At 47.0% G+C, this 25,323-nt stretch overlaps 1 protein-coding gene across 2 annotated transcripts in view; it reads left to right on the top strand.

The window, feature by feature from the left end:
• The window catches only part of LGR4 (leucine rich repeat containing G protein-coupled receptor 4), a 422,284-nt gene that overhangs the window by 177,411 nt on the left and 219,550 nt on the right, over window positions 1-25,323 (top strand). For both annotated transcript variants that reach the window (XM_069623509.1, XM_069623508.1), the window contains exon 2: window positions 5,531-5,602. In XM_069623509.1, the coding sequence (XP_069479610.1) occupies window positions 5,531-5,602 (72 nt within the window). The remainder of the gene's footprint in view (window positions 1-5,530; window positions 5,603-25,323) is intronic.

Here is a 25,323-nt window from a genome sequence, read left to right as displayed (position 1 = left end):
AAAAAGAAATCCAACTATGCTTTGAGTCAGTCCAATTGCGCAGGTAATTTGGCTGCCAGTAGGAAGAATATGTTCTGCTGTGGAGCATGCTACCTCTGCCATGTCATCCTAAATCACAGAATGTTTCCATATTCACCATGACCATGAAAGCGGTGGAAGAGCATGGCTAATTTCTGATTGCACAAAATAGAAATAGATGGCGTAGACTTGCCAAATACAACCAGCACTCTGTTTGCTTTTGACGCCCTTTCTGTTGTCTGTAAAAGCCTCTATTTTGTGGTTGCTCGGAGGCAGAACCTGGCTAACATTGAATATACAATCCAGGGGACAGTAGATCATCAGCCTTATGGAGGTGAGCTCTCCCCTGTGCTCATGAAGGATTACCTCTTCCCTTTGTGAGTGCAGCTACGTTCAACTGAGACCTCCTTGCAATTCTTCTTTATTTGGCAGGTGTCGCTACCACAGAATGGCCATCTTGTTAAATTTGTTTATAATATACCACAACACCAAAGCTTTGTATTAACTAAAAGTTCATACAAAATGATATCCTATGTGACTGATGTATCGAAAATGTATGTAAAATTAGGAGGAAGGATTTTTTTGGATAATACAATATTCAAAGGGGTGCTTAACTAGCTGTTAATATAGGCGTAGCTATTTTGTACACGGTGTGCTGTACATGCAATGTGGTGGAGGTAATTGTGGCGCAACCTTTTTCTTTTTTTCTTCATAATTTCTCCTGAAAATTGTAAACTTTTAAAATAATAACTAAAGAATGAAAGAGCAGGGGTATTAACATGTAGCGCAAGTTCATTTTTCTCGTATGTTTGACAAGCTCTCTGGGATTTGTTTTGATTTAGTTTTCAAGGTTAGCAGTGTTAAATTGTGTGTTCTCATCTAGACATTGATGTCCTGACCAGTGCTTTGGCATCAAACGCTGAGTGACTGAGTGTTCTAAGAGTGTCAGTTTAAAGGTGGCTGGCTGGGAATGGATGCACTAATTGGTTGCCTCTAGTGTCCAGTTAAGCATAAGCCCTGGGATGCCGAGTTAGGTAAAGCCCTGGGCCCATTGTTACAAGCCCGGGCAGAGAGAGGGCCTTAACAAAGGCCCCAGGGCTTTACCAGACTCGTTAATGCCCTTGCATTGAGGGGCTTATTGCTATTAGTACCCCAGCCCGCAAGACCGGGATATTAAGAGCATTGTTTTTCTGTTCTGAAACGCTCCGGCGGCCTTTTCGAAATGAATGGAAAAAGGTAAACAAATAAAATGGCCACCATGGAAAGGGAGAAGGGACTACACGGAGTCCCTTCTCCCTTTCCATGACAGCCATTCAAAAAATTGGAAAAATGTAAATAAAGAAAATGGCTGCCATGGAAAGGAGAGAAGGGGCATGTAGTCCCTTCTTCCTTTCCATGAAGGCCTGTCACGAATCAGGAGTGGACGCACTGGGGACAGAAGTGTACCCAGCGCGTCTGCTCCTGAAATGAACCAAAAAGAAGGTAAGTGGGGTTAGGAGGGCAGGAGGGGATTGTTTTGATTGAGGGGGCACAGGGGGAACGCAGGGTGAGCAAAAACACTTACCTGAATCCCCGGCGGGGGAAGATGGCAGCCTCCAGCTGTGTGGCGGTTCAGAGCAGGGATTTCCCCATTCCGAGCCTCCTCATTGGCTGAGGGGCTGCCACCCCCCCCAAAACCTCCTTGGGGACAAAGTAAAGGAACATCAGGAGAGGGATTACCGGTCGGGTAAAGCCCTGGTGAGGGCCAATCAGATTGTTACAATCCGACCCTCGTCGGGTACTAATGTTACATCTGAAACAAAGGTTTTTCGCAGTGCCCCGGGATACTGTAGCTTGTGTTATCTAACTTCTGTCCTTGATGGTGTCTTCCTTTGCTAGTAGATGGACTATACATCTGTGAATGTGGTGATTGGACAAGACACTGTGGCTTCTTCCGGAATTTCTTTCATTTTTTATTTAAGCCGAGGCAGAAGTTGAAGGAGCTTTCTGTGATTAGTAATGCAAATTAAGGCATTTTAATATGGACAACAAGAAATAAACATGAAAACACTACTTGTCTCAATTCTTGGAAGTCGTCATCTGTTACAGAGGAATTCTGTAAATAAAGTTGAAACCTCAAGCTCGACACTACTGGTTTTTATTTTACCATTGGGGAACATTGAAAGACTGAGCTGTTGGGATGTAAAGGGACCTTGAGTGTTGTAAATAATCCGTGCCTTCGCGCAGCTGCTGATTTAGCGTGCCACTCGCTCTTGGTCTGCAAGCGAAAGGCTGGATTCATCAGAATACCTTTTCGTGTAGGCACTTGTTTTGTGCACCCTTGTCTTGTGCAGCCTGTCTGCATCTGTTCATCGGCAAAACAACAGAATCCACTTAGTGCCAGAACCCCAAGGATTTTCATTGGCTTTGTAAAAAGAACTGTGACTGCGGTAGATCTCGGGCATGTTGCTGCTATTTCTGTCTGCTGCTCCAAATGCCATGTTTGCCTCAAGGTGTGTATTTCAGCATGTCTCGTTTTTCCTTTCTTTTAAAGTCAACGTGTGAGTGTTGAGTGAGTGCTGGGTGGTCAAATTATGGAGTACTTGTTTAGATGCCAGTACAGCCAAGTATCCATCCTGTCGACCCATTCAGCGTGCCAGGGAATGGTGGCAATCACTCCAGAGGGGTTGTTTTGGGCCATGTTCGGCACTGCACAGTCTCAATCGTGTGAGCATCTTCCAAACCGATCCATTTATCCTCCCTGGGTTCAGTTCTGAGCTAGATGTAGGTGCACCATCTGAAAAGTTGCCAGCCATTCAAAACTAAAAATGTTGTGGTGGGAGGCTGTGCAGGACTTCCCGCCATATGCTTTGCTTTTGCTCTCTGCATAGCCAACTCTCCTGCTATGTTGGTGGCTGGCACCCGCCCTGAAATCCCACACCCGGCACGCCTAGTCCATGGACTTCATTGGGCTCTAACCCACCAAAAACATTGTTATTCACTTGGGTTAGTGCCCCTATATGTTAAGAGGTATGTGCTATACGCCTTTTTTTTCAGTTTTGGTCTTTGGAGTTGCACATCCGGGGCGGGTGCCATTTCGAGGTACAGGTCGCTGATTGGGGATTTGTAGCCCTCACTGGTTGCCACAGCTGTAATGAGAGTATGTCACTGATAGGGAGACTATCGGGCATTGCTACCCCAGGAAATTCAGCAGGGTCTTTAAATAGGGCTTTGCAATCTGGTGATTTTGCATTATTACTCAAATGTTATTGTTCCAACATTTATCATTGCTGTACGTTCTTCAGGAGTATGTTAGCTTAACTTTCAGTAATGGAACCTCACTAGCGTGTCTTCGACCACTAGTATATCGTTCAGTCTGTGAATGACTTCCCAAAAAGTAGGTTTATTTTAGTCAAATATTGACACCATACATTTTTGTTTTGCATGCTGGAAACATTTATTTTTTTCTGAAAATAACAATCTTCTATATATAAAAGTAATAGGTAAATAAAGATCCAGTTCTCCATACTTGATTCATAGACTGGAGGGAAGAAAACTCTTGGAGGTCCATCCAACCTGTTAACTTTATCTTGCAATGCAACTTCCCATGATGCCCTTTCAATATGGAAGACTGATGTTTCCTGTGATGCCACTTTCTATGACATCACTTCCGTCAGTATGCAAACTGGAGCACATCACTTGTGTTTGCCACTGGGGCCATGCAAGTCTGAGAACCAATTTACCCCGCATATAGCCATAAAGGCGTGACTCACCTGCCTCATAGTCTTAGCCTGGTAAGTAACGGTGTGAACATTTTTTGGAGGGGCGTTTTCCAAAGTGATCCAGCAATCCTAGCTAAATCGTTGCAAATCGGTCTGGATGGAGAGGTGATGTTTCTGTAGGTTCTAATTTGGGAATCCCAGATTGAGAATTTCTATTAACAAAAAAAATACTGTCTTTGCTCACAAATCAATTTAATTTCTTCCCAACTCGATGGTTATTGTCACATCAATTTGTTTTTTATTCATTTTTTCGGAGAATTAGTTTTGTAAACTTGTGAACGGGAGAAACTGAAAACATTCAAATTGGTCAAAATTTGTCATTTTAAACCACTGGTAGGAAATGTAATTTAGATATATTTTTTGAACAGCTGCCTGTTTAACACCCACAAATGAGAAACCTTTTCTGCACGTGGCTGCGTTTGATCCTTTGCGATTTGGCTGATCTACTTCAGTTATTGGCTGTTTTATCGTCCCCGCTCGGCTTGTCGACCCAATGAAAAGTAAAACCCATTCTGCTTTCATAAACAAAATGTATTCGAAAATGTTTATTTCATGACTTTCAATGGGGAGTATTTGCATATTGATTTGATATTAAACCATTCAGAAAATCCGGTTTTACTATTCGTTGGTTTGACCTAATTGCCAACTATAGAGCCTTCCATGAAAAGTAATATTGCTCTCCTGTATGTTTTTCATATGTAAGGTGGATGCGTGAGGATTAACCCGAGGAATGACGTTTGAGAGGGCTGTGACCAGTTGAGTCATTTTGCATTAGTCCAGTTTGGATAATACAAGCGCTTGTATGGAGCACACAAGGGCCTGGTTCACAGAGCATTTTCCTCTGGGATTGCGCCATTATAAAAACGCTTCCGTGAATCAGGCCCGAAGTGTAAAGCGTCATTCTTCGTGTACTGTATGTCACTAACTGACTCGGTTTTAAAACAACTGAACACATTTCTGGATAGACTGTTCAAAGCTGTGAAGTATGGCGTCGGAATGCAATTGTAACTGCACACCGTGTTTGCCTTTTTAAAGCGTGTGTTCCCTTAATCGCAACACAGCTCTGTTCCTGTATGATAGCTTTACCCGCGATGTCAGCTGGCCGCCTCTGCCAAGTTCACACAGCAGCCCCCAGCCCATGCCTTGTGAGCATGTTCAGCTGCCTGTCTCTCCATCCTTGATGGCATTTCCGGGAGTGGGAGGAGAGCACAAGTCAACAGAGTGAGGGATGCAGAACTGACCCTACGCCCACATATAATTTTTAGTGGCTGAACTGTGGTGCAACAAAGGCTTGCCTGCAGTCCCTTCAGGGGTAGTGTTGGCTGGCCCAGGCTCTCGTGAGCCACATCACGCTAAATAGGTGGCCACTTGTTAAACAGGACTGTGTTGTATGGGGGTAGGGGTAATCTTACACATGAAATGCTATCAGAGTTCATTCTTAAAGCAGACGCAACGTAGGGCTTCTTAATCCTGTGTTGATGAAATATAATAGTGCGGATATTTTCCCATGCATAGACCTCCTATGCAAAGGAAACGTCCTCTCAGCCGTATGCATGCATCTTCACCTCCGGAATGGCGCAGGATTCCAGGCAAGCAGCCTGTCCACCCTTGTCTAGTGTCGTGGTCTCGCCATTGAATGTGATTCTGAACATAGCTGTGTTAGCTTTACCGCTGTCTTAATGGAATTATTTTGTCTTGCATCGGAATTCTCACTTTGTGCTGACGCGTTTTTTTCACTTTTTACACCCTAGGGATATCAGCATGAATAACATCACAAGGTTACCAGAGAATGCATTCAAGGGCTTTCCTTATCTTGAAGAGTTGTAAGTATTTCCCAAGTTAATTGGAAACATGTACTAATTGGCATGACTCGTTTCCCTTCACAATGAAAGGCGGTTCTTGGGGAGGAAACCTGAGTCTCAAAACGGCCACGGCATGTCTGAAGGGGGAAGGAAACCCAGTCCGATGTGAATCTGCATGATCCGCATTTGCCAGAGCGCCAGGTGCTGCCTTATTGCCAATCACCTCTCCAGGACATGCCTTTTCTTCTTCTAATCCACGTGCAACACAATGTAAATAAAATGTAAAGCCACTCTAAAAACGTTTTGCAGGACTGCACGTTAGCCTTAATAATCAGCTGAAGCACCGCCCCGCACCAGCCTTCATGTGCCTGTGCGGCTCTTGCTCACCAGGATGCATGACACCAGACTACATGCATATCACATGATATTGACAAATCCTGAAAGAAGGCAAAGCGCTATAGACTTTCTTTTAATTCTATGTGCATACAACATTAAAACATCGGCTGTTATTATACAATTGCCTCTTAATCAGTTTGATATTCAAAGCTACTTGAACACGAGTGTGTTTCCATCCTTTTACTTTTTCACATTTGGCTTCACTTGGAATTAGGGCACAAGGCGCGGGACCGGGCATAGATAGACAACCGGTCTGAACCCCCCCCCCCATTTGCTCCCAGACAGCCTATCTAACACAACTGTAGGATTTAGCCCCCCCCATCCACTCCCGCGGCACGCTACATGCACATGTATCCTGACAAACCTCTGTATAGGAGTTGCTAGATATGATGCATATTCAACGTAATGCCTGTTTACCTCTCCATCCCCCTGTGTGTTTGCGGAATAAAAAAACCCATTACCAATTAGTTGTACCCACTGGCCGCAAGCTCACATACGTCGCGTATCACAGCACAATAACCTGTCTCATATTGACATCCTGCTATAGAGGACATGTTTTGTTATAGATCCTTACATCTAAATGGTACCTACCTTTTTATATTCAATAGGCAAAGAAATGGGTGGGGGGCTGTTCCCTTTTTTGGTAAACAACAAAGGTCGTAAACACTTTTGTGGAACTGCAAATGTTATTCACGTTCTGCGTAGCAAAGCTTGCCCTCGTCAAACAATGACAACTAGCTGTGCCTTCATTATCAAGGCCTTCTGGAATGTCTCTAAGATTTGAAACCGCTACAGCCCATTGGCACCTAGTTGTGCTGTGCAAGGTCGTAAAATGATTAACCGGTCTTGGCTTTTAGGCGTGCATCCTATACCATTCGTATTACTGTATTTTCATTTCCCAGGAATGCAAACTTACATGTCCTAATCATGCCAGGACTTGCAGGACAAGATCTGGGAGCTTTGTTTCAACATATTTGTATTAATTAAGAGTGTGATTGCAGAAGTTGGGTGAGAACTTGGAAGTCCTTTGTTTGCATTGCTACATTTAGAATGTTCACACTCTACAATTGTTTTCGTGCGGATTACAAGCAACGACACGAAGTACAAAGTACAAAAAAGGAGAGATGATGACTTAGACAACCAGGGAAGGGGGAGGCCATCAAAGAGGGTCCATCGCATGGGGTTACAATGTTTGTAGACCCTGCATGTGTGGCCCTGTCTGCCTTTCATCCTTATGCAGTGGGGTTGTACTATACACTGGCTTTTTGAACGTGACGGGTAGCAGAAGCTCAGACTGCAGGAAATCAAAACATTTAGTGATGGCTGCTAAATGGTTTAGCATTACTGGCCTCCGTGTGGCTTCAGACAAATTATACAATGAGATATGTTCATTGGAAGGAAATGGGCATATAGCATGCACTTTACACAGTATTGAAGGGCTCTGGGTCGTGTCATAGTATTTTGGTTCTCTAGTGATACCGGTCGCCACTTTATAGCCTATTTTCAAAGGCGTGAACTCGTTGCCATAATAATAATGCATTACGCCTAACACATAGTAATGCAAAATTTACTTTCTGAAATAAATTCAAAGAGGCACTACGGTTTGTTAGGGGGGTCGCCCAAAGTTGTAGGGAACAGGTGGGCAAAAGGATCACACTGCGGGTAGAATGAGAGGGGTGGGGCTCAGACACAATTTATGTGACAGGCCAAAAGTCAGTGGCTACAGACACGTAGATTGGGGACTGGTTGTGGTTGGGCACAGATGCCACAGTATGGGGACAAAGTGGCGAAGGTGGGCACAAAAGTACATTGTGGGACTTCAAAGGTGGGAGAGTCGGGTGGCCCAGGTATGCTGTAGACAGTGGCATGGCAAGCCACCAGCCTGAGGGACTGAATCCATCCCAAATTATTGAAGAAGTTGCAGGAAAAAGGTAGCACACTGCAGTGACCGTGTTTGCAAACATGAACAGGCAATAGCGATCAATGTACGGTGGCAAAGGACAGGACCCTGCCCATTTCCATGCACCCCCTATGGTGAAGCCCACCATGTAACTACTCTGCTCGCCATCTTTATGGCTCACACCACCCAATGCTTAGCTTCTCCTTGTGAAACGAAATAGCCTCCAAATTGGGGTGAAAGGATGTGATGTGCCAAAGGAATGCATAATAGAGTGACGAAAGAAGCAAAGAAAATGTTGCACTTCCTTGTCCCACAGGAAGACCCGCTTTTCATGGGTCCGTCTGAGGTTTAAAACCTGATGAAACGCCAAATGGCCTAATGCACCCCCACAGTGATCTGTATATTCCGCAGACCAGACATCTAGTTCCTGGTGAAATTATCTTGTTTACTTGCTATGCTGGGACCTGTAGTCACTGTTTAATCCCAGCGCCAGAAACTGATGCGCCCTAGGATTAACTTTTTTTCCTGAGATCATTGGGAGCAGAGAGAACACTTGCGCATGTTGAGGGTTACTGAGGCCAGATTGCAGAAAGTAAAGGCAACTGATTTTGGGCATGATGGCACTTGGGTGATTAGTCATTGCCCCACTTGTTTTTTACAACTCTCTTCCAGCACCCCAACATTTTTGGGGCTCGCTCCACCCCTGACATTGGCGGGTACGGCAACAAAAAACAAAACAGAGGTCGCAAGCACAGGGACATGAAGCTGTTATGTGGAACACGGAATGTGTATGGAGTGATTAGGACCATGCACAGGCACTGATGCTCGGATATTGGAGTGGGCGAGTGTAGGGAGATCGAGCAATGACTGGAAGGGTGTGGAAGGGGGTCATTGACACAAAGGTGGCATGTTTTTGGCTATAGACTTCTACTATATATTTAAGAAAGGAAGTCCTCACTATTCCTAATGTCTAGGAGGGATTTCCCTGCATCAAAACTAATACTAAAAGGGTCTGTCAGTATGTCCATCAAAGAATAAACCACTGTCCTGTGTCAAAACCTACTTGGATTATGAAGATTAAAATCCAAAAGCTAACTCTTATGTTTGGGTTCTGATTGTTCCATTTACTTTGCTACTTGTATTTACAATTTATTCTTAACACTGCTAAATTGTGTAATCACATTTGCTTTTGTAAACTAAAGAAAGTTAAGCTGTGTCTGCACACCGAAAAATTCACGCCTCTCTGGCTCCAAATGTTTAAGTTAATTTTGATTCAAAATAGAGGGATGATATGTCCCTATTGAGTGCATCTGGGCTTGCTGTGTAGCAATACACAGCTTTGGATTTGTTTAAAACCTACTTCTATCCCTCACACTATAAATGTAATCAGTAAACGAACACATAGTTCCTTATTTTAGGAGAGTTGCTCCTTTCTCCCGTTTCTGGGTTGTTACTTAACCAAAATATTAATTCAAACAAAAGAACCAGGGGGAATTACTCTCATGCCCTGATTTGCAGGTTTCAAAGCAGTCTTTATACAATGTTCCCTCCAGGAGAATGGCTCCCCCCTGGTGTGATTCTGTACAAGTCCGAAAAGAACCGGAGGGAATGACTCTTCCGCTGGTATGCCTTGATCTCAGGACCAAGAGAATGCCTATCTTCTCTTGGTCTGCTCTTGATAAACCAAAGCTAAGGGGTATGATTCCCATCCCCTGGTGTCTATCTGCTACTATTATGTTAAAAGGAGAATGACTCCCTTCTCTTGGTATCCATTCGTAGTTGGAGCTTTCAGTTTTATTAAATATATATATATATATTGCCTTGGTAACTTGCTTTAATGTCTTTTTCTGGGATCACAGACCTGTCTTTTATCATCAGTGGTGTCCTCTTCTGCACTGATCGAAATGGACAGGGTCCCAGACCTTTCATTGATAGCCAGTCGATGCATCTCTGCGACTATCTTGAGGGCAACTCCCTCTTATGCTCACTTGGTTTTGCTTCGTGTGCCAAACCACTTCGCTTGTTTGGGTTCCAAACCCTTTCTCTTCCCCTGCCCCCTTTCGCTGGGCCCCCTTGGTTCACTCTCCTGCCAAGTACTGCCACGAAGAGGATTACTCTTATCATAAAGTTCAGTTAACTTGCACTCAGTGTTTCAAATTAACTTGTGTTTGCTCTCCTGTTTTATGCCTCTGTCACAGTGGTCTTCAAATCTTTTTGGCCTGGGTCCCCCCAATAGAAGGATTTGAGCAGGCCAGGCCCCCCCCCAAAAAATGGCAAATGGACAGTTATGTACAAATGGCTATGAACTATTGCGTGCTGTCACTGCACCCTTCTCCCAGTATAGTCCCTGGGCTCCCCCACCTGCTCCCATCACAGTCGCTGGGCTCCCTCAGCCCACTCTCCCCACCCCATCAGACCCTGGGCTCTCCCCACCACTATCCCAATGCTCCCGCCCATCCTGCTCACAGCACAGTCCCTGGGTTCCCTATACCCCGTTCCAACACAGTCCGAGGGACAGTGGGATCTGGTGAATTTTTGAAGTGGAGGGGCATACATCTTTCCCACAAAAATGCCATAGTGACTGAGCACAGTAAGGGAGCCCGAAGCAATCAAAATGGGTTCGGGGGGGGGCGCAGAGGTTTCACCGGTCTATACACGACCTTAGGATTCAGTATTCACATTGACCGGTCTCTCCAGAACCTGGCTGATCAGGGTTTCACTTACTAGCTTTCCTTCTGAAACTGGGGGTGGTTTAGTATCCTTGTGCAGAATTACCAGCTTCCTCCATGTGGCGGTCTCCCTGCTTGTTGTGGGATGTTTTTACCCATGCATCCAAGCCCTACCAAAAAAAACTGTGCATTACTGGCATTGAAAACATCATGATGGCCAGAGCTTCCCAGACCCAGAAAATGCACAGGGAAATGCATGAAGAATAGGCTGCCACCCATTTTTGCCGATGTTATGGGCACAGAAGGGCACTGCCTAAAACCACCATTCGGCTACCCACACAGTAGCCTGAAACCATTGGGAATGGCAACGCTGATTGCCAAAAGCTACCTAGAACTGTGGGGAATTCATTTTCTTAAATCCCAAAAATGGTTGCATTACCAGTACTCACCACTATCAGAAAGCCGGCGTTTTAAAACCACCAGACTTTTGTGTAAAACTGAATAAATGAAACAAAACCAGACCAAGGAAAGACTTGCTAAGAGGTGGATACAATGTAAAACTATATTCTGAAATGACTTGAAGGAAGTAATTATTTAATGTGTATGTAAAAATCGTAAGTGATTTAAACTGGGGGACAAAAAGTGACATTTTATCTGAAACCTGGCTTAATGAAACTGAATTCTGCCTGACATCTTCCCCCACAGGAGTTAAAACCTGCCCAGCTACTCTTCCCCTTGCCAAAAGTGGTTGTCACCTCTCTGATAGATTAGGGATGGAGCAGCTACAGGGAGTTGAACAAAGGCCTGTCCTGGGCCCAGGCAGATGGTTTATTAGGGTGGTCGTATATGGCTTCCTTTTGAACAAAGCCCTTCCTTGACTCAGGAAGATGGTTTATAGGGGAGGTCGTAAAGTGGCTTCCTCTTGGCAGAAACGGGGAGGGGCAACCCCTCTGAGGACAGGCTGAGCTTAAAGAAAGTGGATAGACTGGTTTCTCCACCATGTGACCTGGGAAGACACACCCCTGTTGGCCAGAATATGATTTTAAGAAAGATGTATAACTCATGGTGCGGACTTGTCAAAATTATCTAAATGATACCATAATTCTTGTGATTTTTCTGCCTACATTTTAAGAGGTTTTAGGACCTGGTGGTATGATCTGGGGGGTTGCTAGCGGAAAATAGGGTCTCACTCCAAATGTCTGCATGTTAAAAATCTGACACTTCAACAATTAATGTCCATACTCCTTGAGCACATGTGTGTAAATTTGGGTTAATGTCCGATATTGCAAAACCAGTTAAAAAGCGCAAAATGTTGCCATTTCTGAATGCAAGCCCCCAGGAAGAGCAGAGTTTGAATAGAGTATACCTCATGTGATATGTGATGGGTGCATGTAATTTTAAACAACTGTATATCTGTGCAATATGTATTTGAATCAAATATAGATTTGTGGGCAAACTGACCAGGGGAGGATCCTCTGACCCCTAAAACCTACAGCATCACTCTGACTCACATTTCCTTCCCCCAATCATGGGAGAGGGGAGAATTGGGCCAATGACAAGTAGAAAGGGGAGGCTTAGCTAGGCCCAGGCACACACCCACTTTCAAAACACATAAAAAGAGACTGCTGGGGCAGGTAGAGACATTCAATTCCATTTGCTGCGGAGCATGCTGACGGACCACACAACATCCAGAAAATACCAGATCCAACACTTAGACTTTAAAACTCCAAAGAACTTGATTCAGAACTCAAAGCAAGGGCCTAAACCCACAAACTGAGAAATCTTCTCAGCGCAGGCCTCCGCATCCAGCAAACCTAACAGCGGTAGCAGCATCCAGGAGCCGTGCAGATTAGCGCTGTGTCCAGAGAAAGCCGTGCAGAAAGATCCAGGAGCTGTGCACAGACGCTGTACCCAGAGATCCAGGAGCCGGGCCAGGAGCAGTGCCAGACCAGCAGAGCAGAGACCAGACGCTGTGCGCAGACACCGTCCGGGGCGAAACCAGAACCGAAGCCATCTTGACCCGATCCGTGAGACCTAGACCTTCCAAATACATTGTGAGTACAGCTAGGACGGTGTGAAACCAAATCTTAGTTTCCAGTGATATAATTCAATCTATTTAATCTAAGTAGAACTGCCTCCAAACTGTCACTTGTCAATTCTGCAGCCGCATAGCTGTCACTTGTCATTTTTAAAAGCTGTCACCTGTCAATTTGAGTTACTTTAAATTCGAAAAACGACCTTTACAAAATCGTTCATATCTTTGGAACTGTTTGGGCTAGAAACTTGGTTTAACTTTCGTCTAAAAGCTTAGAATCTTAGCTTTTCAACGAACCGAGAAACGTCTTGCTACTCCTTATACTTTTGCCGTAATCGTGATTCACACATTCGCAAATTTTGCCGCGATTCGCGATTTGGTTAAAAATCCAGCCACGTGTGAAAACAGCAGCTTCCTTGCTTTCCTTTGCCAAAAATTCGTTTAACCTGCTAGTTACTCCTAGAGCTTTGTTAAAGGGAGCCTGAGCTCATCCCAAGTATCTTTCACTCACCCTGAACCTCCTAAAGGGAATTAAAACCATTTTCAGGATATTCCTCACTTCATTGCCAGCACATATAAAAGCATTTTGGGCCTGTGTTTCAACTTCTATCCGTAGTCTAAGCTTGCTGGGGTGAACTGAATTACATTTGATTGCATGTCTGAGAACCGTGTCCTACTCTTCATTTCCTTACATTGCATAAGGGGGGGGGGAGTGGATTGCCAGAGAAAAGTGATTACATTGTTTTGTTGAAATCATATTGAGTATTTTATGTACTGCATTTTCATTCAACATTGCATCCATCTGAACTTATATAAAGCATTCTCTACCACCTTATTCTTCTGTTCCTATTCACAAGTGTGCTACCTCATCCTTCTACTACTCCTGGGTAACCAAATCAGTTTACTAGTAGGACATTATTCTCTGTTGATCACTGCTCATGTTTTAAGTGTGATATTAATTATTAATTCATTATAAAAGTGTGATATATATATATATATATATATATATATATATATATATATATATACTGTTAATTTTTTTTCAAATAAACCTTTTAAACTTGCAAAACAGAACTACTTCTTGGCTCAGTGGGGTCAGGGGGTTTCTAAGAGAGGGGTGTTATATAGGGGTAGTCATCCAGAACTCATGAACTGGACATAAAGATATATCAATAAGGGTTTGCATTCAGTATCCCAGACTAGGCATTGACTTAGCTGTAGTGTTGAATTGAATCTTCTTACAAAGTGGGGACTCGAGCCGGACGTCTGGGTTAGTACTATCACTTGTGCAGCTTAATACAGTGTGCTAACTGACGGTATACATACATCCGGTCGGATCACCACGCTGTTTTACGCTGTAAAGCACTCTTCAAAGGGACACTCTAAGGAAAAGGTCTCTTTTGCAAAAATAAAATACTAATTTCTATAAGTCAGGACAGAGATCAATCTCTAGAATGACGACCTTGGTAGACATGAAAATAGCAAGGTAGCACCTCTTACATAAGATATTTGTGAGAGGTGAGTGGACTCACCAGGACCAAACGGTCTGGTTGCAGGCCATCGCGTAACAGGTCACTGAAACAGGGTCAGATATATGGAGAGATCAGGGTCCATTACATGTGGCCCTGAGTGAACTATATATGGCTCCTAAAGCCAAAGATGAACACATTAAGATTGCCAGGATAGCGGCATACCTGTACCTATATATGGGAGACATGCAGGATAAATGTACTGAAAGCCAGGATCTGGCAAATAGGCGACAGATGGCCTTAGAGAAGGTCCAATCTGACCTGGTCTCTTCTGAGCAGAGGCTGCAGAGGAGCCAGGAGTTAGAAAATGACAGCAGACGGTACATCACTAAAATAAAGGAGGACATGGATGTGCTGCAACAGGAAAAGGCTGACCAGGATACCAGATTTCTGGCCTTGCAGAAGGAGTACCAAGAAGGTTAGGACTCCCTACTGCAGAGCCAGAAAAAGCTGGAGCAACAATTAGATTTCAATAGGGCATGTGCCGAGCAGGTAGTCACCCTGCAAAGCCACCTAGATAGGGAGAATCAGACAGCAATAAACTGATTTTGAAAGACCTGGATACCCAGGCAGAGTTTGACCAGGAGCGCCAGAAAGCTGGTGCCTTCCAAAGGCAAAGGGACGACCTGGCGGCACAGATCCAGGCTCTTAGTCAGGAAAGGGATACCTTAGGCCAGGAAGTCTGCCACTTAAAAAGGAAAATGGAAGAAAATCACCTGGCCCTCAAGGGACTGGGTGACCTCCAAAAAGAACACCAGAACTTGTTAGAGCACACCAGGAGGGTGGAGGATGCTCTGGCAAGAAAGGAGCAGGCCAGTAGGGATGGGACTCAGGAGGTAACCCTCCTGCAGCAAAGACTGGCCCAGTACTCCAGGACCAATCAGGAGGCACAGAGAGAAAATGAGGCTCTCTGTCAGCACAATGATAGGCTCCAACAACAGGTAGCGATGCAGGAGAGACTGATAGTCTAGTAAGGCCTTAACTGAGGAATTGAAAGCGCAGGCTCTTGCATTGCAACAGGGAGCAGGGGCGGCTAGAGACCAGGTTCGCTGGGAGAGGGGGACTTAACAAACCCCCGTGAGGTGTGTGTTGTGTATACAGACTGGGTCGTGTGTCTGCGGGCACCATGAGGGGCATTGATTGATTGATTATTTGTATAGCGCATATACACAATGTGTGTCAGAGGGCTCCAAGGCAAGGGAGGGAGCAAGGGAAAATACAATGACCATCTTACAAGGCCTCGAGACGGTAAGAATGTGAAAAATTACTATCATACTAGGCCTGACGACATTTCAGATGGTGCAAGAGCTATGACAATGATGAGGAAGGGGGGGGGGCTGAGACAGACGAGCAACTATCATGCTAGGCCTGACGACATTTCTGGTAGAGCTGGAGAGTTGACAAGAGGTGTGGTGAGAGGGGAGCAGGGAGTAGGAGAGGAACAAAACAAGCGACTATCGTTCTAGGCCTGACACCATTTCAGGTAGTGCTTGAGTGGGGGAACAAACCAGCTACTATCGTACTAGGTCAGAGGACATTTCGGATATAGTAAGTGCAAAGAAAATAGTACGGGGGAAGGAGGAGAGGGAAAGAACATAGGGAGTGGAAGAGAAGACTGGGAAATGGTGGGTGTGGTGACAGAGGAGAGGCAAGTGGGGGGCGCGAAGTACAAAAGGCAGGCAAACGGGCAGGGAGACCGGTTATAAGCATAAAGCAGGGGGGAGCATAGAGTAGCGGGCAGGAAAGCCGCCATAACATACATGAAGCAGGATGGGGGGGCCTGGGCAAATGGCACAGCAAGTTTGCATAAATGCAGCCAGATTTGAAATGTAAGTTAAATGCATAACACAGAGAGAGCAAATACAGTTGAAGAAGTTAGTAATAAACACATAATGTTGCAAGAGAACAGCAAGCGCAAGCCAGGGTTTAGGATGGAGATGGGCACAGCGTGCTTCAGGGCCATCATGAGTAAATGATATAGGGGAAATCCAGCATGAGGGTTGAGATGGGTGAAGCAACCATGAGTCAAATGAGTCCCAAAAAGTCCAATCCCAGCATTAGCAACAAGACGGTGATGGTAAAATCATAATGTGTCAAGACCAACTCGTGCAATGGTATGATGTAGGAGAGGGCTAACAAGGGTGGAGGGGAAATCAAACAGGCACCCAGAGGGGGTGGGGGCAAGGAACAACACACAGGCAACCAGAGGATTGATGAGAGGAATAATGTATACGCACATCCAGAAGGATAGTAGGGTGGGCGGGTGAGTGACAGAGTGAGGGGCACACAGAGAGTGAGAGGCACAGATGGAGGGAGAGCTAGACGGAGAGAGACGGAGAGGCAGAGGGACTGGGGCAGAGGCGCACAAGGGGATGGAAAGTGAGTAAACCAATTTGGAAGAAGTGTACCTGCTTGGGTCTCTGTAGCTTCCCTGACCCCACCTACGCATTTAGTACTGCAGCCAAGAAAGAGACCAACCATGGTTCTCTGTCCACTTATAAGGCTATTGCTCCACCCCTGCAGAGCCCACCCACAGGGTCCAAGGCGGAAGGGGCGGGATTATGACCAGGTGTAGGATGCCACATTCAGGCACAGGTCCCCCTCCACAGCATCACCCCCCGTCCCCCATCCCTCCATAGGGGAGGAGAAGGTGACAGGAAAGGGTAGAGATTCACAGGGTGGGAGGCTGACACATGTAGGCACAGCTCCCCACCTTAACAGCTGTCCGAGGAAGGGGGATGAAGGGACCAATGAAGAAGGGGTGGGCAGGGACATGACAGGTGGGCAAACATTATAGGACAACAGCAAGGGAAGAAGATGGAAGGGGTCTCCTCACCCACTGCTGTGGTGACCACAGCTGTTATGAGTCCAGGGAGGAAGGGGCAGGAAATGGAGTGTCGCATAGGCAGGCGCCCTTGGGGAGCAGGAAAGTCCTTGTGACATAAGGGGGAGGGAGAGGTCACAGGATGGGGGCAGCTTGGTACACATGCAGGGACTGGGGAGGGGAAGAGTTATTCAGAAAGAGGTGATTTACTGGTCATAAAAGTGGGAGCTGCAAGCTACGCCTGGGGTGGGAAGCATTGAATGTTGAAATGCAGCAATTGTAATACATTTGTGGAAATGAAGATATGCGATACATTAAAATGCAACAAGTACCATATATCAAACAACAAAGGCATCCACCCTCTGAGACTGCTATTTCCACAGTTCCATAACTGATTTTTTAAAAGCATTCAATTTTGCTTCTTCACACACTTAATTGTCAAGGTGTCCTCGCTCCCCTGTACTGTCTGTGACTTTATATACTGCATGCAACGTCACCACCATCTTGGAAGCTCTTGCGTGCATGCTAGGCTGCCTCCAGCATTCCGTTGTTGCAGGAGAATAGTCTGCGGCTATCTGTGGCATCTGCGCCTGATTAATTGGGTTTGGGTTTCTTGGTTCCCTTGCATTGGGTGCTAGTTAAATTTGGTTATTTTCATCCTTTCCCTTTGTGAACTTGCATTGGTGTTTGCACATATAGGTGTTTAAATTTGCATTTTAACAATTTGGGGCATGGTAGACTTTATGCTGAACATCTTGTTTCAGTGGTTCACCGCCCCATATGTGTACTGTATAGGATTTAGAGAATATTAATTGTAGAATTTGAAAACTTGCAGAGATGTCATATTCGTGGACCCCGATAGTGCGCTCTGAAATAGTGCCTTAGCACGATGATGGGAATCTCACTTCTTGCATCCTTTGGGAGGGACATTGGGTAGCAGGCAGACCTGCCATTCTGTATGGGCTCGCCCCTCACATGACAAGGTTGGGAGTCCATCCAACTCCCCACACAATCCACCAACAAAGGGAATGCCTACCTCAACCTTTTGAGGCACCAGGACAGGTGAAAACATTGGTTTTATTTTTTTTGATGGGTGAACGTCCATTGAGGTCTGTGTACGGGTAAGGGGCTTGGCTAGTGAGTGAACTGACTCCATAGCGGGTGACACTCGCCAGGAGTGTGAGTTTAGAGGTATGGGAATGAGGCAGGAGAGAGGCATAGAACAGTTTGGTGACAAAATATTTAATTCTGCTGCTCAACTATCTAGTGGTGAGTTAGGGGAGAAGAGTGGAGCAAAGAAAAAGGTCTCGTAGGATAGGGGTGTCTAATGAGTAACACTGAAACATCAGCATGGTAAAACAGTCAATGTTAATTGCTAATTAAAAGGAAAAGAAAATAGCAATAGAAGAAATGGCAAGATATTTACTATAAACAATCCCACAAAATCCTGTTTTTCAAATCGTGCGTTGATGACAGCAAGTATGCCAACCATACAGCTATCGAGCTTCTTGGCTAGTCTGCATTCCAGAACCGCAAGCCTAGCAGTCATGTTTATTCTGGAAGTGTTCAAATGTTTACGATCAATTTAATATTTAACCTTTGCATGGTATCGTTGACGAGGTTATTCCAGCGCCACAGGATGTGCGCATAAATGCCCCAACCCCTGCACCCCCACCACCCTCACCACCTCTCTTCCGAGCCTGTCTGCTCAGAGAGGAAGTTGTTGAAGGACTTTGATCGATGACAGATTGCAAGGGCGATGGACAAAATATGTATTGACAGCCACTACTGGTGAAATGTACTTTTGAGCACTGTCTCTTATGATACACGTTCATAACCCGTGCATCTGTTCATTTGAACTCACAATACAGTACATGCTCATTCCTCTGTTCCCCCAGTAACGTGCAGAATGAGTTTTGTTTTGTTTTTTGGCATAAAAAGGCTGCAGATTTATTTCCACAATATCATAAAAACCACACTGCACACATTAGTGGAAAATAGCTCTGAAGATGCGGCGAATACTCCGTGTCCAACAACCTGCTTCCCCCTTTCCTTCCAAAAGTCCACTGTAGGCCCAACTCTCCCAACCCTTTGCACCTAAGCCTCGCCTGGGTGGGGAGAGCGCCGTTTCTTTGGGGGAAGCTAAGCCCTTATTGTTACCACCAGACGCCCCTGCCAGTTAGGCTCCCAAGAGGCTCTGGTCTGAGAAGAGCGAAGACCCTTCCGGCTTTTTTCTGGTTCATCCGGAGTCTGTCTCTTGTGCTTGGTCGCCCAAACACTGCCACGCCACAGTTGGGTTACCGTCCACCGTGGCTCCCCCCCTTACTTATGTTACATTTCCAGGAGTTTAGTGCAGATATTCCAATAAAAGAGATCCATCCCCATCGCCGACAAATGTACACCATCCTTAAGGTGGGGATTTCAAGTTAATCAGGCCGTGCCTGATCTGTGGGAAGCCTCTGCCCCTGCAGAATTTAGACATTGCACAATTCAATTTTCTTCTCGATTTTTCCACTGCTGAGTGGCTCTCTGCACCCCTCCACTCCTGTCTCGGGATTATTTCTGACCAGATGATTTTCGTCTCTCCCAATTGCGCCGCCAGCTCCTGTAACGAGAACATCATATCCCTCATCAAAGCCCCCCTCCCCAAGCTTGTCAAATCATTACCCCCAGGTGTATGACCAAAATGTCCAGTTTTTGCTGCTTCCCCAGCAATTTGCGCAGGTGCCCCTGCAACTGCACCTATTTCATCCCTGGCACCCCGTGTCACTAGATCCTGAATTGGCCGGCAGTCAACTCTTCTGCTCCGCCGTCCAGCTCGCCCCTTCCCTTGACACAAATGAGTGTCCTATCACCCAGACGGATCTCCTTCTATTCTGAGCCGCCACTAGTGGGATGAAAAGGCATCATGTTAACCCTACAGTTTCTCTGGTTTGATGCATCTCTTAAAACACCCTGATCTCCATCGCCTGAAATGCTTGAGGTCCTCTGCCTCCAGCCCCCCGGCTGCTGTGGCCACCACTATCCTAAAGGAATGGGTCCCGAACACCCCTTCTGTTTCCCCAATTTTCCTCAGTGTCATGTCCATGACCCTTCTAAACTGGAAGCGGCTCAATGCGGACCCTTCCCTGTGTATAAGAAGACAACACCCCCCCCCCCGTCAGTGGCCTCTGCTGGATAAAGGCAGTCAGTGCCCTGGCTGGGCATATTATGTTTCCTTCGATGGGTTGAAGAGACGCTGTACACCCTTTCCCCTCCTGGTTGGTTTTGGACCTCTTTAGTAATGTACTTACCCGGCCATCTGTCACGTGCACATACCCCCTTTGTAGAAACCCCGTTCCCTTGGCACCCCTGTTCTCTGGGACCAGTTCGCTCACTCTAAATGCCCCAAAGAAAGCTAGTGAGAAGGCTGCCTTGAACAAAACCCTCTCATGTTCGTTGTGGCATACTTCCCCTAGGCATTTGACCAATCTATGCAGTATTACGATGTCGATGGGCCGCCTTTCATCAGGTTTCTTCACCACCTGCTTTGCCCAGCCCCTCATGGCCATTATAACGTAATGCTCCTTTGTGGGGTCACTTTTGCGCTCCAATTTAAAATAATGTGCTATTGGCGCCAAGTGATAGGCCATTCATGCTCTGGTCTTCCCTGAACACCGGCACCAGCCCACAAAGGCCCTTATGGGCTGCTCCCTCTGCCCTTCACACAAAGCCTCCTCTTGGAAGGCCAAGAACCGTTCCCAGCATGCCTTGTATATTCTTGCCGTGCCTGGTGCTAGCGCCGTGTGAATCAGAGAACTCAGATCGCCCCAATCATGCCCCACCACTGAGTTTTGAACGGGGTCCTCACCTCACTTGCTTCTGGACAATTCCCTCGGAACCTTTCCCATTGTAAACGAGAGAGAGACTCGGCGGCTATGGTTTTGACCGAAGGAATATGTCGTGCTCCCACCTCAATGTTTAAGGCAAGCATGCTTTTGTTGAGTTCTCTAAGCAATCTTAAAACCCTTGTATTGCTAGATGACCCCTGGTTTATGATCTGGACAACTGCCAGGTTGTCTGACCAAAGCAACACCTTTCTGTCCTTCAACCGCTTACCCCCCATTTTAAAGGCTACAACAATCGGGAACAGCTCGAGCAACGTGATGTCCCTAGTGATCCCCTGTTGATGCCACTCCGCAGGCCATGCTATACCACACCAATTGTCCAGAATTGCCCCCAAACCCAGGGAACCCGATGAATTTGTGAATAGCCTGAGCCTGTCCCTGCTGGTCCAATCCTCCCTCCATAGCAGTACTCCATTGAATTCCTCCCAAAATTTCTCCCACATCTCGAGGTCCTCCCTCACTTTGGATCGCAGCCTGATATGTTGGCTGGCATGTTGCAACCCCACTGTTTTGAGCTTGACACTTCTTGCAAACACTTTACCTACCGGGATGACTTTCCCCGCAAAATTGAGATTGCCTGCCAGCAATTGGAGCTCCTTCAGGGTCGCCTTACTCTTCCCCCCCCCTTCAAGCCCTTGATGGTCTCCTTCAATTTCATCACCTTGTCCTGTGGGAGCCTGCACTCACCCTTGACCGAGTGAATTTCTATCCCTAGGAATGTCAAGCAGGTAACCGGCCCCACCGTTTTCCCTTTGGCTAGCAGGACCCCATCCCCTTCATCAACCCCTGGAATGTACTCATGAGTGACCCAAACTCCCCGGTCCCTTGTTTGCCGATGAACAAAAAATCATCGAGGTAATGCAATTTTCCCCCCTCCTGGAACTCTTGCTTCACTGCGAACTCCAAGAAGGTGCTAAAAGACTCAAAATATGCATTTGATATGGCACAACCCATAGGCAAACATTTATCTTAAAAATACTGTTTGTGCACGTTGAAACCCAACAAGTGCTGACTTTTTGTGAATAGGCAGCAACCGGAATGCAGACTCAATGTCGGCATTCCCCCATTAGGTCCCCCCTGCCGGCTGCCTTTACCATTTCCACTGCATCATCAAACGAGGAGTAATGCACTCAACGCAACTCTTCGGCTATGCCATCATTAACTGAGTCACCTTCAGGAAAGGAGAGGTGATGGATTAAGCGATATTGCCCCCCCTCCTTATTGGGGACCAAACCCAACGTAGACACCACCAAATTCTCCATTGGCGGACAAGTGAATGGACCAGCCACTCTACCCAGCTTGATTTCCTTGTCCACTTTAAGAGCCACCATGTCTGGCATCCCAAATGCTGACCGTGAATTGAGTGCCTCCTTACCCCTCTTAACCCCTGTGCATGGAATTTTGAAACCTTCCCATAGCAGTTTCGCATCCATACTGTTGTCGTATCTATTTAAAAAGGGAGTCATTGCCTGGAGGTTAACCGGTGTGAGCAAACACATTTTAATCACAATCTGAGACACCCAAGGGTATTTACACTTTAACATGAGAGCTTTTCCTTCATTCCCTCTTTCCTTTCTCCTTTGTTTTGGGGCTGCTCCTCCGCTTCCCTTCACTGACAGCGGAGCTACGATCCCCTGTGCTCTTGCCCCGCGTATGGCTGAATCGACCTATTTTGCCAAAGGGGCAACCCCCCTCAGTATTAACCCTCCAGCATTCTGCTTGCTCCCTCTGGTAGCTGGCTCGGCTGTTCCTGGAGGGGTGCTAATGAAAGGATGCCCTACCCCGTTGCGAATAACCCCCTCTGCCCCTCCAGACTTGTGGCTTTTCCCCTTGGGCCTCGTTTCCCCCCCCCATCACTTGCGGGCACCATTTTATCTATGAACCCCCCAATGTCCATCTCATCCCATGACATCCCTGGCCATTTTTAGCCAAAAGCCCCGGCCACACTGCAACCAACCTTCTCCCTCATGCTTCAAATAAAGATTGTGGATACACTGTTCATAAGTGATCATTGACAATGCATCCTGTGGGTATCTCTCTAGCATCTCTAGCATAATTGACATATACATTTTGAATGCCTTCAGCCAGTTGTGGATAGTTGGCTCCACCTTGGGTTTCTCCCTGTCCCTCTTTTCTTTCTCTTTTTCGGACAGATCATTTATACCTTCACCTAAGGGTTCCATTCCCACCAAGTCTGAGATTCCAATAAATTCCTTTCTCTACAATTTCCCCTTCGTAGCCCATGGTATGTGCCATACCAAGAAGCTTACTGACACCCGGACCGGAGCGAAGCCTGGCATTGGTCTCCCGTATTGAGTAACATTGACCCACATTCCCCCTTGTATGCCATTGGTTTCCCTGGCAGTCTGGGCCCTTTGATTCCCGCCATTAACAGCGTTTACCCCTGGCCCCGACAACCCTTGCCCCCACCAGGCTGGACCCTGATGTGCCCCTGCCAGCGCTGTACCGTCCTGTGGCACTGTATTATCCCCCCTAAGGAGTTTGTTAGTAAAAGCTGTAGCCTGATACCCTTGGGGCAACTGGACTACCCCCTCCCCCCCGGAAATTCAGTATTGAGTGGAATACCTGCATTATAGCCCCCTGGGCCTAGCCCCCCCTGGCCCCCGTCACACCACACTGTTGTACCACTGCAGCCTCACATGCAATTTGATTGAAAGCATTCACATTACCACTTAATAAATGCCTTTGCCTCCATTGCCCCAAGCCTTCATACATTGCATAATCATACCTTTCACTGCCTCCAAGGATGTGGGCCCCTCATCAGTCGCTACCACCGGTCTGGATACAGGAGTGCTGGGTGGACCGCGGTTCCCTGGAGCCTCCACAGGTGTAGGTGCCAGTACGGCTACAACCTCCTTTGCCCTTCCTTTCCCTCTCACCCCGGTCGCTCTGGGTTTTTTGCCGTTCCCGGCTTGTTCCTTGCTTGCTCTGGCCTTCTATGTCATGGTTCTTTTTCATTTCATGGCCGGCTCCTCTTCTTCCTCGCCGTGTCCCTCCACCTCATCTTCTCCCTCTAGTCCTTGTAATTCTCTAAAAACTTCTTTGTTGTCGGGAACATTAGGGGGGAATCCGCCCTCTGGCTGGGCCCCGCCTGTTCCTCCCTTGGCTGTGGGATCATTGCCTCCATCCAAATGGGACTGGGTTTTGCAGCCGGCATCCTGGACATTGCCATAAATGCTTCCAGATCCATTGTTTCAATAGTTACACAGTTCTTTGCTGGTTTCTAGTAAAACGTTTTGGTTAAAACTATAACAAGTCTCTTTCCTTCTTAGCAAGGCACTTGCTCCCGTAGCTCTGCAAAAAGAGGGCCTCACAATGCCCACTCGCTCCATGTGAACCTGCCAGCTCGGTCTGCAACGCAGTGAAGATCACGTTTGGCCACCTTTAGTCCAATGCCAGTTGCGACCCACAATGCCTCCACCTGTTTACCCTCTCTGTGCCTCGTTATCCCGCTTCCTTAAATTGTCCTTTCTTCAAGTGTCCCCCACATTTCAGTATTAAAATGAGCCCAGACCCCTCGCTTTCTTTTTTGAAATGGCCCGGCTCCCCAGGCTGGCAGGCACTGCGCCTTCTCGCTGTTGAGCGCTTGCCTTACCTGCAGGCTGTGCCCTCTTGTGTTGTTTCCGGCTCCGCACGGCGGTGTCCTCTTCCCGGCGATGCTCCGTTCCGCCCCACTGTGCCTCTGCCCGTTCGACGCCTCAGCCCATCACGGCGCTTCTGCTGCAGAGCCCTGGATCAGCCTTCCCGATCTCGACCTGGCGCCGGCTGCTGTGCTCCCGGGCTCCTGCCCTCGATTACTCAGATCAGTTGCTGGTCCCACGGCTCCTCAGCCTGTCACGGCGCCTCCGCTGCTCCCACCACGGTGTTCCACGATGGGTGCAGCCCTCGTCCCGCCAACGGTCTCGCTCCGATGCTGGCTGCTGTGGTCCCGGGCTCCTGCCCTTGATTACTCCGCCTTGACCGCTACGGCTGGTGTAGCGACCCTCCTTCCTCGCACCTGCTGCTCCGTGTTCGAGCAGCACTTCCAGCTGAAAACGAAAAGACAACCAAATGAAATCCTTCCATGAAGTTCGGGTGGGCGTCCTTCTGCAGGGGCTGGATGCTTCCTGCAGTAAGGAGCCTGCCCGTTATGAAGGGGCAACCCCGACCCCTCTCCTTTGTTGCCCTTTGCAAGCTTTTTGGCATTTTTGCTGCGCTTTGATCAGCCCCTCCCCCTTACCGAGGGGTGAGGGAGAAGGAGGAGGACCCTGCACCGGTTATGGGGGTGCCTCCTCCATTTCCTTTGTCCTTCCATCGTCACTGGCAGTACGGGAGCTAGGCGCGCAGCTTGAGAAGCCTGCAGGATACTAGACATGTAATTTATCAAACATGTTGGCTCTTCGGCATGACCTCACAAGGTCTCTACTGTGCTGCAAACCTGTGCTGCAAACCTGTACTTGTGACATCACCACGGCCCCCTGTGTGTACTACAAACATGTTGG

Source organism: Ambystoma mexicanum, chromosome 11 (assembly GCF_040938575.1).
Source record: "Ambystoma mexicanum isolate Mex_15411 chromosome 11, UKY_AmexF1_1, whole genome shotgun sequence".
Taxonomy (NCBI): Eukaryota; Metazoa; Chordata; class Amphibia; order Caudata; family Ambystomatidae; genus Ambystoma; species Ambystoma mexicanum.
The sequence above is the reverse complement of the archived record's forward strand: the minus strand, read 5'-3'. Positions and strand labels throughout refer to the sequence as shown.